The sequence below is a fragment of the Thamnophis sirtalis genome, unplaced genomic scaffold (genome assembly GCF_051295495.1).
Source record: "Thamnophis sirtalis isolate CommonGarterSnake01/CBP01778 unplaced genomic scaffold, rThaSir2_p1.2 scaffold_2, whole genome shotgun sequence".
NCBI lineage: Eukaryota > Metazoa > Chordata > Lepidosauria > Squamata > Natricidae > Thamnophis > Thamnophis sirtalis.
The window spans coordinates 32,834,779-32,849,668 of NW_028261382.1; the positions used below are offsets into that span (position 1 = coordinate 32,834,779).

Below are 14,890 nucleotides of genomic sequence, written 5' to 3' on the forward strand. Positions count from 1 at the left end.
CTGTCAGGAACGCCGGCTGGCCATGAGCCTCGGCATTGCCACGAGGGTAAACGAAACAGCATCTCCTGCATCGCATGGCCTCAAGCGAACTGACTAGGGTGAGATGAGCTTGGAAGGGTCTGATGAAGTTGTCAGCTGCCAAGCTTTCAAGCAATCGGGGAGGCCCCCAAATTTCAAGCCGTTGCAGCTTTCTTTTTATCCTAAAGGCGTGCAAGTTTCAGCCTCTGTCTCGCACTCAGTAACTTCCCAGCTGTTGGCCCTTGCCCATCCAATAACACCTGGGCTTAAGAGAAAAATTAAGGAAAAACTGAAAGTTGACTAGCTCCGTCTATTCAATTATGCGTCTCTTCTATCCATTCTTCCCCTTCTGTCCCTCAGTGCGCCACCAAATGGGGCCAGCGGTGGCAGGCGTAGACATTTTGGTGAGGTACCGACGTTTAGTACTGTAAGTGAGCCACGGACCACCCCTGAGTGAAGGAGTGGGACGTCTGCCAGTTTGAACTGAGGTAACGGAATGTGAGACAACTGGCAGTTGGAACAGAGTTCTTTTTCAGGTGGGGAGGGGAAGTAGAATGTCAAGTTTGTAGGCTTTACGGTTCTGGAGATTTCGTGATGAGTGATAGCTGTGCTTCGTGACGAAACTCTATGATCGGTCTATGCAGGAGGAATTCGGTTCACAGGCCTTGGCTCAGTGGTGGTCGGTGATTGAAACACATAAGAGAATATCGCTCCCACTGTCTTGAGTTTGGAAGCAGTTCCATAGGTGGAAAGCATAGACATTTTGGTCAGGTACCGCCGTTTAGTACTGTAAGGAGCCCCAGACCACTCCTGAATGAAGGAGTGGAACATCTGCTAGTTTGAATTGAGGTAACGGAATGTGAGGCAACTGGCAGTTGGAACAGAGTCCTTTTCAGGTGAGGAGGGGGAGTAGAACTCCTTAGCATCAGAGTGTGTTAATTACTGTATAAGAATTACTAATGATCCGATGGTCATTTCAAAAAAATCCTTTCTTAGCCAAGAGGAACATACATGCCAAATTTCAAGTTTGTAGGCTTTACAGTTCTGGAGATTTTGTGATGAGTGAGTGGTATTTGCCTTATTAACAGGAGAGCGTCTTCCAAAAGGGCTCACTCACTGAAGGCCAAAAAGATGGATCTGTAACGAACTTCAAAATCACATCGACGCCGTGAGCCCAAAAGCACAGATCTATAATGAGAATCAGAGCAAGAATACCACCCTGGTGCTCCCTTCGCTCCGGTCCGATTTGAAGCTTTTTGTTCGATATCTTTGCTTTCTATAAAGATGGAGGAGCTTTTGACATGTATTGACCTACCTTCTAAACCGATAAAGCCTTGATATTCATGAGTCGTGCGATGGGCTTCTTGGGACAAGGCTGGGAGGAGCTGTCCGTTCCTTACCGCTCAAAGTTGGATGGTTCTTTTGATACCCTGGCCCATTTAGTTTTCTTCCTCCTCTTAAGATACACACACACACACACCCTCCTTCCCCCAGTAGGTCTAAAGCCTTCCATCATTAATTCAGATGCCTGAGGGTTGAACTCAGGGTTTGACAGTTAACATCTTGCCCTGATTACCAGCCTACTGCCAAGGGCTACTTCTCCTGGCTTGGCTTGTCATCTCTAAATTCAGCAAAGCGCAAGAGCAGAATATCTGGTTATTCCACAAAGGTCAGGTTCGTTTAATCTTATTGGACTCCTCCAAGTGGGGGGGGGAGGGGGGAACCACCCTTCTTCCTGCTGACCACAAAGTTTGGAAGAGTTCTTCCTTTCATGAAACGTCTCTTGGGAAATAGACGAGGATAGGGTCTCTTGGTTAGGGGAGGGTTCTTCCTAAAAATGAGGCGGAACGTATAGGTGTCATAGCTTCAGTACGTCAGGATGAAACCAACCTGGGTGAAATGGGAATGCAGGAATCCATCCAGCAGGGGAAATGAGCAAAGAATTAGACTGGAGCAACATCTCCTATTGAAGGAGCTCTCCGTGGTGCTGAACATGATTCTGAACTTCTTCCACTCATTGTTTGTTACATGCCTCTTCAGATCTTGCCTAGCATCCTTTCTCTGGGCCCAAAGGAAATACGCAGGGGACCCTGCAACAGTCATAAGTGTGGAGGATGAGCTTCATTTTAACTTTGAATGGTCACAGAATGTAAGTTGTAAGTTGAGGACTATCTACCTAAAAGCATGGTTTTTAACAAATCCCTAATAGTCATCAGTAACGAAATCGTGTGCAGCGCAATCTTCACGCATCCATGGTTTTTTTTCTTCTTCTTTTCTTGTGTGTTCTGTTCTCTTCTCATCTCTTCTGATTTGTTTTGCCTTGATCGGGTTCTGTTTTGCTCTGCTTTGATTTGTTCTCTCCGATTCGATTCGCTTTGTTTTAACAATGGTTTGGGGATCAGTCACCAGATTCACGCATAACCCTCTGCCCCCAACCAAGCCATTCCAGGCAGCGGAAACCTCCAGGAAATGTCTCTTAAGCAGGCCAGCTTTAAACATTTAAGGGAAGAAGGCAAAAAGACCCAGAACTAATTTTCATTCTAATTCGCTTCAGGCTACATTTGTCCTGAGGCCAAGAGGTCATCTTTAGAAGACGTAATAAATCGGCCTCTTCACAAGCCGTTAAAAAAAACAAAAACAAAGCCCCAAGACATCATTTCAAACTGGTGAGGTTACGGGAGGTCAAGATAGTTGCTTGCGGCCTCCTTCCGTTTGAGAGACAATTTGAGTAGAAACAGTGAGGACCTTTCCATGTGCAGCCAAAAAAGCCAACGCAATCCTAAGTTGCATGAAGAGAGGGATGCAATCAAGATCAAGGGAGGTACTAAGACCATTCTATAAAGCCTTAGTAAAACCACACCTAGGATACTGCAACCAGCTTTGGTCCCCACACTATAAAAAAGAGTTTTGGAATATTGGAATGTTTATTTAATTTGTATGCCGCCCCACTCCCGAGGGACCCGGGGCGGCTAACAACCAAAGGGGGGGAAGGGGATAGGACAAAAGACAAACAGAGTAAAAACAATGTCATAATGATTCAAGTGGGGCTGGAAATTCATCAGCCCCAACCTGCCGGAACAGCCAGGTCTTTGTGGCTTTGCAGAAAGCCTGGAGGGTGGTAAAGGTCCGGATCTCCATGGGGAGATCGTTCCAGAGGGCTGGAGCAGCCACAGAGAAGGCCCTCCCCCGGGGAGTTGCCAGTCGGCATTGGCTGGCGGATGGAATTCGGAGGAGGCCTAATCTGTGGGATCTGATCGGTCGTAGGGAGGTAATCGGCAGGAGGCAGTCTCTCAAGTACCCAGGTCCGATACCATGTAGGGCTTTGAAACGACTAGCACCTTGAAGCGTATCCGGAGCCCAATAGGCAGCCAGTGCAGCTTGCGGAAGATAGGTGTAACGTGGGTGTATCGAGGTGCACCCACAATCGCTCGCGCGGCTGCATTCTGGACCAGCTGAAGTCTCCGAATACTCTTCAAGGGCAGGTTGAGACTCTAGAAAGAGTGCAGAGAACAGCAACCAGGATGATGAGGGGACTGGAGGCTCAAACACACGAGGAACAGTTGAGGAACTGGGCAAGAAGAGAAGGACCAGAGGAGAGCAGTCCTCCAATATTTGAGGGGCTGCCCCAGAGAGGAGGGGTGTCAAACTATTCTCCAAGGCACCTGAAGGCCAGACAAGGAATAATGGATAGAAACTGACCAAGGAGAGATTCAACCTGGAAAATAAGGAGTTTTCTGACAGTGAGAGCAATCCACGAATGGAACAGAAGTTGCCTTCAGAAGTTGTAGGAGCTTCGCCACTGGAGACTTTCAAGAAGAGACTGGACTGTCATATGTCAGAAATGGTGTAGGGTCTCCTGCTTGGGGGGGGGGGGTTGGACTAGATGACCTACAAGGTCCCTTCCAACTCTGTCCATCTCTTTAAAAAGAACATCTTCCCACCTGTGAGGGTCTCAAGGGAATATCCTTTCACCAAGAGAAGCCTTCCCAGGGGGCTTCGTTCTACCCCAAATGAAAGGGTTGAGTTTGCTTCAGTCTACAGGAGTCATTTTCCTTTGTGCTTTTTCCAAACCGATGTGTTTTTTTTTCCCCCTCCTACATTTTTTTTGCTCTCTCCGTAGGTGGCTTTCTCTTATTTTTCTTTCTTGAGCTGAGACTTCTGGAGGATTCCAGCTTTGAAGAGCACTTCTGAAGCTACCCCACGCCTGGGAGTCCGCTTAACGGAGGCTGCATGCCAACTACGGTCTTCGTTGGAAACCAAAGTTCAGAAACCTTCAAACTGCGGTCAACATAACAAGCACGGGAGATATCTGAGGCAATCATTATTTTCTTAAGGCCGCCGCTGCTGTTTTTCCAGCTTTTGAATCCAGCCAACTGTGGTTTTCCTTCACGCGCTGCCTGTGATGCGCAGGTGATAAACACGACATTCGGGAAGGGTAGGAGAAACTGGCTTGATGGAGCGGCTTTATCGATTATCTAGCGCCACCTACTGACAGTATAAACTTCCTGCAAGGCAAGATAGAATTCTAGAAAGGTAGAATTCTAGCACTGGAAGGAACCCTTGGAGATCTTCTAGACTGACCCCTCTGTTCAAGGCAGGAGAACTTTGGTCAAATGAGTGTCCAATCTCTTCTTGAAAACCTCAAGTGATAGAGCACCCACAACTTCTCTTTTTTTGTTTGTGTGTAAAGTTTTTTTTTTTAAAACATACATCACAATATCATCAATATCATTGCATGGGCAGTTTGGCATCTGAGTATCGTTCGTTTTAGTACAAAACCAATATTAATACAGATAAATGATAGATAGATAGATAGATAGATAGATAGATAGATAGATAGATAGATAGATAGATAGATAGATAGATAGAGGTAGGTAGGTAGGTAGGTAGGTAGAAAGAGAGAGAGAGAGAGTGAGATAGATAGATGATAGATAGATAGATAGATAGATAGATAGATAGATAGATAGATAGATGATAGATAGATAGATAGATAGATAGATAGATAGATAGATAGATAGATAGATAGATGGATGATTCCATAGGTAGGTAGGTAGAAAGAGAGAGAGAGAGAGTGAGATAGATAGATGATAGATAGATAGATAGATAGATAGATAGATAGATAGATAGATAGATAGATAGATGATTCCATAGGTAGGTAGGTAGGTAGGTAGGTAGGTAGGTAGGTAGGTAGGTAGGTAGGTAGGTAGGGATAGATAGATAGATAGATAGATAGATAGATAGATAGATAGATAGATAGATAGATAGATAGAGGTAGGTAGGTAGGTAGGTAGAAAGAGAGAGAGAGAGAGTGAGATAGATAGATGATAGATAGATAGATAGATAGATAGATAGATAGATAGATAGATAGATAGATAGATAGAGGTAGGTAGGTAGGTAGGTAGGTAGAAAGAGAGAGAGAGAGAGTGAGATAGATAGATGATAGATAGATAGATAGATAGATAGATAGATGATAGATAGATAGATAGATAGATAGATAGATAGATAGATAGATAGATAGATAGATGATTCCATAGGTAGGTAGGTAGGTAGGTAGGTAGGTAGGTAGGTAGGTAGGTAGGTAGGTAGGGATAGATAGATAGATAGATAGATAGATAGATAGATAGATAGATAGATAGATAGAGGTAGGTAGGTAGGTAGGTAGGTAGGTAGAAAGAGAGAGAGAGAGAGTGAGATAGATAGATGATAGATAGATAGATAGATAGATAGATAGATAGATAGATAGATAGATAGATAGATAGATAGATATCAGGACGTATTCCTTCATTTTTCACTTAATCAATGTTTTCTACAGCCTTCTAATAACCATCGTCTAGTGTTATTATAGGGACGTGATGGCTCAGTGGCTAAGACGCTGAGCTTGTCGATCAGAAAGGTCGACAGTTCGGCGGTTTGAATCCCTAGCACCGCGTAACAGAGTGAGCTCCCGTGACTTGTCCCAGCTTCTGCCAACCTAGCAGTTCGAATGTGTGTTATGTATGTATATACTTTTGAGATCAAGCAACAGAATTTCATTTTTAATGTGTATCAGTATGTGTATCAGTAAAAAAGGTTATCTATATCTATCTATCTATCTATCTATCTATCTATCTATCTATCTATCATCATCTATCTATCTATCTCTATCTATCTATTCATCCATCCATCCATCCATCTCATTATATCTTTATCTATCTGTCTGTCTGTATCTCTGTCTACTTGTCTATCTATATCTATTTGTCTGTTGATCTATTTGTCTATTTGCCTGCCTGCCCTGCCTTCCTGTCTATTATTTAAAGGCAAGATACAAATAAAAAAAGCTAGAAAAAAGATCCAGAGTAGCCCATAGAAATATAAACATTCCCCTAACTATCAAATTTTACCTCCAAAGGGAGGAACACTTTGGCTGTTTCTCCTTCACTTTCAGAAGAAAAAACCCTCTTAAACAATTCCCACAGGGGGAGAGAGAGAGAGAGAGAGAGAGAGAGAGAGAGAGAGGGAGAGGGAGGGAGGTAGAGACAGACAGGAAGAGAGAGACAGAGAGAGACAGCAGGAGAGAGGGAGAGAGACACAGAGAGGGAAAGGGAGAGGGGGGGGAGAGAGAAAACAAGGTTTTCCCCTCCAGTCTACCACCTCTCTCTCTCACACACACACAGTCACACACACTAAAATGAGGAAGTACGACTACCCAGCCCTTACAGCTTGTGAAAAATTAAACTCGACGGATTCAAACTGTCCTATTTCCACATCAAAAGGGAAGGCGCGCTGAGCTCTTCCCAAGTTATCTTCAAACGCCAACACCCTAGAAAGTTTCATGAAAAAGAGAAATAGAGAGAGAAAGAGAGAGAGAGAAATAGAGAGAGAGAGAGAGAGAGAGAGATGGGGAGAAGAGAGAGCCTAGAGCTCCCCTAAGCCCTGTGCCCCTTACCAAAGCCTCCGCCTGTCCCTCTTTCTTTCTCTTTCTCTCCTTCACCTAATTATACCCTGGTGAGTTTATTAATCAACTTGTAAATTATTTAGCAAGTAGCCACGCGCTACTACAAATACACGGTGTAGGAAGACTGGAGGAGGGAGGGGGGTGGAAACCCCCAGCCAAAGTCCCCGAGGATTTCTTAGCGATGTTGAGGCAGCGTGTGGTTTTCTTTCGTTTTATTTTATTTCATTTTTCATCAAATAAAGAAGAAATAAAACCCAAGCTTACCTCTCAGACGGGGAAATTTACCTAGCCTTTCAACTGGCAGAGAGGCTGGGTAAGTTATGTCTTAGATAGATAGATAGATAGATAGATAGATAGATAGATAGATAGATAGATAGATAGATAGATAGATAGATAGATAGATAGATGATAGATGATAGATAGATAGATAGATAGATAGATAGATAGAGACAGACAGACAGACAGACAGACAGACAGACAGACAGAGATTAGATAAATATATAGGATAGATAGATAGATAAATAGATAGATAGATAGATAGATAGATAGATAGATAGATAGATAGATAGATAGATAGAGATAGATAGACAGACAGACAGAGATTAGATAAATATATAGGATAGATAGTTAGATAGATAGATAGATAGATAGATAGATAGATAGATAGATAGATATTAGATAAATATATAGGATAGATGATAGATAGATAGATAGATAGATAGATAGATAGATAGATAGATAGATAGATAGATAGATAGATATAGATATAGATATAGATATAGATATTAGATAAATATATAGAATGGATGGATGGATGGATGGATGGATGGATGGATGGATGGATAGGATAGAGATAGAGAGAGATAGAGATAGAGATAGAGATAGATAGATAGATAGATAGATAGATAGATAGATAGATAAATAGATAAATAGATAAATAGATGATAAATAGATGATAAATAGATAAATAGATAAATAGATAAATAGATAAATAGATAAATAGATAAATAGATAAATAGATAAATAGATAAATAGATAAATAGATAAATAGATAAATAGATAAATAGATAAATAGATAAATAATAGATAAATAGATATTGATATTGAAAATAATAAAATGAAGCCAAGGGAAAGAGAGGTGGGAAGAAAAGAAAGATTTGCTCTCGGTTAGAGACTTTTTTAGAGATTAAGGTTTGGGGGTGGATGTTGAGGGCGAACCAAAGAGGTGATCCCAAATCTCTCTGGTAGATCCCAAATGGGAGAGATCACTCTTCCAAATCAAAGAAGAAGGAAAGGAGAGGGAAAGACACCTTGGGATCAAAAGAATTGTCCTGTTTCTTTCTTGTTGCTGGCAAAATAGATTCCCAAAGCCTCCAACCGGTTTCTGCTCACTTCTCCAGCCACGAGTCAGTTTTTTTTCTCTTCCAGGTGGGAGAAATTCAAATAGGATTCCTTTTTAAAGGAAGGGCAAGCAGGACTCAAAGGAAAGGCATTTTCACTCACTGCTGAAAATCGGTGTTTTTGTTTTTGATTTTAGGGGGGGAAAGCAAGAGCGAAACGTAAAATCTGGAGCAGAGAAAAGGCTGTTGGTATTTTTTTCCCCTTCTCTGCCAAATGAGAAAAATTGATTTATTTGACGATGGCTAACAGAGGTAGATAGGTTGTTTTTGGTAGCCCTTAATGGACTTTTAAAAGGGACACGGTGGCTCAGTGGCTAAGACACTGAGCTTGTCGATGAGAAAGGTTGGCAGTTCGGCGGTTCGAATCCCTAACGCCGCATAATGGAGTGAGCTCCTGTGACTTGTCCCAGCTTCTGCCAACCTAGGATTTCGAAAGCACGTAAAAAATGCAAGTAGAAAAATAGGGACCACCTTTGGTGTGAAGGTAACAGTTGTTCCGTGTGCCTTCGGAGTTTAGTCATGCCGGCCACATGACCACGGAGACATCTTGGGACAGCGCTGGCTCTTCGGCTTTGAAACAGAGATGAGCAGCGCCCCCTAGAGTCGGGAACGAGTAGCACATATGTGCGAGGGGAACCTTGACGTTTTAAGGGACTTTTGCTGACCAGTTCTAAACAATATTTATTTCTAGATAAGAGATGAGGTACAGGAAGGGAGATATATTTTATTGTCTTTTAATACTGGACAATAAGTTCTTAAAATTGTTTACACGTGTGGTGAAGGTTGGAAATGATTTGCTTATATATTTGTCTTGTTCTTTATTATCCTCTTATTTTCCCTTTCTTTTCCCTCCCTCCCTTTTTTCTTTTCATTCTTTTTGCTTATATTCGCGTTTATCTTTTATCTCTTTTATTAGTTATTGGTTAAAATAGCAGGCTAGGAAGCTGGAGAGTGTAACTTCTAGTCCTATTTTAGGCTTGAAAGCCAGCTGGGTGACTTTGGACCAATCACCAGGAGAAGGTGAATTCTAGTCCACCTTAAAGCTGTGCGGGTGGCTTTGGACCAATCACCAGGAGACGGTGAGTTCTAGTCCTGCCTTAGGCGTGAAAGCCAGCTGGGTGACTTAAGTTAGTGCCTCTCAGCCACCTCACAGGGATGTTGTTTTGGGGAAAATTTGTAGAAATACTTTACATAAATAAGAATAAATAAATAAAATATATCTTCCCACATGGATAATTAAGCTCAGAATTAATAAAGAAAAACATTTATGGAGCCTCTGTTATGAACTGGATTAGTCTTACAGGGACCTGTCCCCAGGAACAAACACGGCAAGGTGCCGTAGTTCAATTTTCTTTCATCCCCTTCCACGGATCTGTCACCTTTCTCCCTTACCTGGCCATCCTCCATCAAGGTACGGCTTAATGAACCTCCCAAGTTTGGTATCACTGGTAGCGGCTTCCTTAAGCATTTGCCCGCAGCAAACTGAGAAAAAGGAGAAAAGGGAAAAAGACAAGGTTAATTTTTAAAAAGGAAGGGAGGAAAAAAGAAAAGAAAAAAGAGGGAGGAAAAAAGAAAAGAAAAAAGAAAGAGGGGGGAAGAAAGGAAGGAAGGAGAGATAGGAAGGAAGGAAGGAAGGAGAGATAGCTTGGAGGGAAGGAGAGATAGCTTGGGAGGGAGGGAGGAAGCAGAGATAGCTTGGAAGGAAGGAAGGAGACATAGGAAGGAATGGAAGGAGGGAGGGAGGAAGAAGGAAGGAAGGAGAGATAGCAAGGAAGGAGGGAAGGAGGGAAGGAGGGAGGAGAATGTGAGCTCAATGGAGAAAATGGAGAAACAGAAAAGGACAAGATTAATTTTTAAAAAGGTGAACAAACAAAAGAAAGAGGGAGAGGGGAAGGATGGAAGGAAAGAAGAGAAGGGGGAGCTCAGCCGAGAAGAAGGAGAGACAGAAAAAGGTTAATTTTTAAAAAGGGGGAAAAAGAAAAGAAAAAGTAGTGAGGGAGGGAGGAAGAGAAAGAGGAACTCAAACCGAGAAGGTGGAGTGGGGAACAGAATAACAAAAAGCAAAAATAAAAAGCCAGATGTGAAAAAAGGATACTGAATAATATAAAAGCCATGGGGCTCCAGTTTCTCCATCAGGTATCTCTCTCTCTCTCTCTCTCTCTCCCTCCCTCCCTCCCTCCCTCTCTTTCTCTCTCTCTCTCTCTTGCTATACCAAACAAAAGCAAGGAAGAATACAGATTTTTTTTTTAAAAAGGAGGTTTTATCTTTTTTCCCCTGTTTTTTTATTGTGTAAGGTCAAGAGAGAGAAAGATACACATCAAAACAAGGCTCAGAATAGAAAAATAGGAACCACCTTTGGTGGGAAGGTAAAAGTGCTCCGTGCACCTTCGGGCGTTGAGTCATGCCGGCCACATGACCATGGAGACGTCTCCGGACAGCGCCGGCTCTTCGGCTTTGAAACGGAGATGAGCAGCGCCCCCTAGAGTCGGGAACCACTAGCACAGATGTGCGAGGGGAACCTTTACCTTTATTATTCATTTTAGATTCTTTCTCAAACTTGACAACTTTTAAGATGTATGGATTCCAGCTCCCAGAATTCATTTGGAATGCAACATGCAGCTCACGTAACAATAATCTTACTTAGGAATGGAAATTGTGGTCATAAATTGAGGATTATCCCTACGGGGGGGAAAATGCACAAAGGAAACAAAGAGGAATATTTATGGAGCACGAACCGTTGATGAGCCCGTATTTCTGAGATAGCAAGGCCGCCTGCAAACTTTTCCCAGATCCTGGAGGTCCACAAAGAAGAATCCGGGGTGAGAAAGGAGTGTTTGTATGAGGCGGTTGTCTAACGTGCGACAGAACTATTAAAAAGAAAGAAAGAAAAAGGCAGAAAGTGATACTGGCAATGACATACTGGCATGTTTTGACCAAGGTCTTCCAAAAGCATGAAAAAACTCCTTGTCCCGACAAAAACCCCTTTATTAATTGACTGTGGATTCTGCTCATTCACATCCAGCAAAGTCTTTCAAGGGAGGATTTACGGTCACAGACCTTATCTGGCTTGGAGAGCTGCCAGGCCGATCTCTGCAGAATTTGGCAAGGAGTCTCGAAGAGTCACGAACCAATGAAGTGAACTCATGGTCTCCTGCAAACTCCACTCCGCTTTCGCTCCTCTTTTATTTCCTCTGGGAGGGGCCATTCATCGACCACCTGTGGCCTTACTCCCAAGTTGACCCCTGTTCTTTAGCTGTTCCCTTCCTTTGGCCACTCTGCGCACACGCACACTGGGAACAGGCTCCAGCTGTTCTTCTGCCTCACTGATGTCTCTGAAGGCAGCTGATAACTGGCATAAGGCTCTGGCCCCCTCTCTGCCTCCGACGCAGAGCCCTCAGCAGAGCCTTCCTCAGACTCCAGGACTGGCCCATCTTCCTCCCCAACCTCCTCACTGTCCGAATGCCAGCTCCGCTGACTGCTGGTGAGACACAACAAGGGCAAAGATTTTCCATTTTTGAATACGGGGATGGAGCTTGGCTCTCTTGCACCTATAGAGAACGTCACACTCAACATGTCTACAAATGTACTTCTGTTACACATTTATACAGTGGCATAAACAGAATTACTGGAGGCTAAAACATAAGAAGAGCAGTTGCAGGAACTGGGTATGCCTATTTTAATGAAAAGAAGGACCAGGGGAGACATGATAGCAGTGTTCCACTATCTTAGGAGTTGCCACAAAGAAGAGGGAGTCAAGCTATTCTCCAAAGCACGTGAAGGCAGGACAAGAAGCAATGGGTGGAAACCAATGAAGGAGAGAAGCAACTTAGAACTAAGGATAAATTTCCTGACAGTTAAAACAATTAATCAGTGGAACAACTTGCCAACAGAAGTTGTGAATGCTCCAACACTGGAAGTTTTTAAGAAGATGTTGGATAACGACTTGTCTGAAGTGGTGTAAGGTTTCCTGCCTAAGCAGGGGGTTGGACTAGATAGAAGACCTCTAAAGTCCCTTCCAACTCTATTCTATTCTATTCTAATACATACCAGGAACCTGTTCCTTATCCCATTACGTAAATTATCTCCCCAGAGGTTCCCAATTCTCTGTTTACACACTGCATCCCTTACTGGTGAAAGAAACTTGTTGAAGTTTTCAAACTTACAGATGCTCCAAAACGAAGCTCCTCCGAGTTTCAGAGCACAAGTTGAACTCCAAATAAACATCAGCTAAACAGACTTAGCTTATGTCTCTTCTCCCCAAGCTGGCATATCCAAGATTCAGGCTAACCAGCCTGCTTACAAATGACGCTTAATTTGCAGTAAATAACCAAGTTAATTAGGAGTAATGATCCCCTAGACTCCACTTCTAATTATTCTTAAAAAAAGAAATAAAGAAAGAAATAATTTAGATGCCTCCACTGGAAAAAAAAAGAAAGGAAGAAAGAGGGAGGGAAGTTTGTTTATTTTTTATCATTCCAATTTTCAATTTCTCTCACTGCATTATTAATTAACGATAATTAATATTCAGGCTGCGCGCAACGCATTTGCAATCTGAGGCATGAATTGTTTATGAACGATGATGTGAACTTTTAAATTTAATTAAGTAATTTAAGAGGTAATTAATTTGTAAAACTCCAAATATAAACTTCGGCGGGCTTGTTTACCTTAAAAACAGAGGCCTTCAAATTAGCGAGAGGCCTTTTTTCCCCCCGAAACGCATAAACGCAGAGTGAAGTTGTGTAAAGAGTCTATCAGCGCCCGACGGCTGAGAATGGAGCAATTATTATTATTTATTTTTTTAAAGGCTGACTTTACAGAGAGCGATTTCTCCCGTTTTCCTGTTGAAGAGCTGAAACGAACGCAAACGAAGCCATGTTCAAAGCCAAGGCAACGAACCAAACCGAATGAGACAATTGGCAACTTTAAATCTCAACCCACAAATGTTCTGTCTTACACATTGGGAAGAAAAATCAGAACACCAAATACAAGCTGGGCGGATATGACTTTGTCGATGACTCTCACTCGGTCAAGGACCTTGGAATACTAATCTCTAATGATCTAAGCCCCAAAGCTCCCTGTAACAGCATTGCCGAAAAGGCATTAAGAGTTGTCAACCTAATTTTGTGAAGTTTCTTCTCCGGTAACACTGTACTGCAAACTAAGGCATGCAAAACCTTTGCCAGACCAATCCTCGAATACAGCTCATCTGCCTGGAATCCACCCTGTATATCAGACATTAATACGATCGAGCGAGTCCAGAGGTATTTCACGAGAAGAGTCCTCCACTCCTCTGCTCACAACAGAACCCCTTATACCATCCAGCTTGAAATTTTGGGCTTGGGCAACCTGGAACTATGCCGCCTATGGCCTGATCTAAGCATAGTACACAAAATTGTCTGCTACAACGTCCTACCTGTCAACGACTACTTCAGCTTCAACCTCAATAATACACGGGCAAACAATAGATGCAAACTCAAGGTCAACCGCTCCAAACTCGATTGCAGAAAATACTTCAGCCACAGAGTGGTCAATGCCTGGAATGCTCTACCTGACTCCCTTGTTGCATCCTCAAACCCCCACAGCTTTTTGGGATAATTTTTTGGGATATATAATTTTGGGAGCCACCTTCAAGTCGCCAAGGTTGAGACACACTGGTCTATCGATTGGTACCATTCCATCCCAAGGACGATTCACACGTGAAGGTTGCGCCCAGCCTGTCCCTACCTTGCCAGAAGGCATCTGCGCAGGGTTGGTCTGCATTGATCAGCTTGATGGACTTCTCAAAGGACTGGACTATCCCTGGGACGTTCCGGTGATATTCCAGCAACCTCTGAGAGGTCTCCTTCTCAGATATGCCTTCAGGGGCCTTCAAACGCCAACGGATGATGTCATCGGCGGGCCAATCAAAAGTCGTATGATACACCTCTGGGATAAAGACCAGGCATGAGACAGATTTGACTTAAAAGCCTGAAACAATATTTAACTTGCAAACGAATCTTATTCTTGGAGAGTATTCGGAAGAGCAGTTCATGGGACATCTGAGATACAGAATATCTCTCTACTTGCCCCCCTAGAATAGAGGCTGGTTGTCTCTCAGTGTTGTGGATGATTAATTCCATATTCTCCAGTCCACGAATCTACCATATTTTTCAGAGTATAAGACGCACCTTTCCCCCCCCACCTCTAAAAGAGGGTGAAAATTTGTGTGCGTCTTACACACTGAATGTAGTCCCACACACCCACTAGCCCCAACCCTTTGGCCTCTGCCGCCCAGCAATTTACCTCTTTGCAGGCTTCAATAGGCTATAGCAACCCCTGCAGCCTGTAACAGCTGATGATCGGGAGAAACTGAAAGTGAAACTTGCTGTTTGCTCCACCAGGCAAATTGGGTTCTACCACAAAACCGCGGACGACAAAATCACGGTCGACGAAAGCGCGTATGTGACATCATCACAGCGCGACGGAAAAGATCGAAAAATGTAAAAATAAAGCAAAAACCTTACCCTAACCCCCCCAAACCTAACCCTAAACCTAACCC

General features: G+C 43.1%; 1 protein-coding gene across 1 annotated transcript in view; it reads right to left on the bottom strand.

The window, feature by feature from the left end:
• Positions 1-14,890, bottom strand: part of AK8 (adenylate kinase 8) — a 68,515-nt gene that overhangs the window by 24,494 nt on the left and 29,131 nt on the right. Inside the window, exons 8-10 of the mRNA XM_087704670.1 lie at positions 14,077-14,277; positions 11,088-11,219; positions 9,745-9,834 (exon numbers count right to left, since the gene is read on the bottom strand). Of these exons, the coding sequence (XP_087560796.1) occupies positions 9,745-9,834; positions 11,088-11,219; positions 14,077-14,277 (423 nt within the window). The remainder of the gene's footprint in view (positions 1-9,744; positions 9,835-11,087; positions 11,220-14,076; positions 14,278-14,890) is intronic.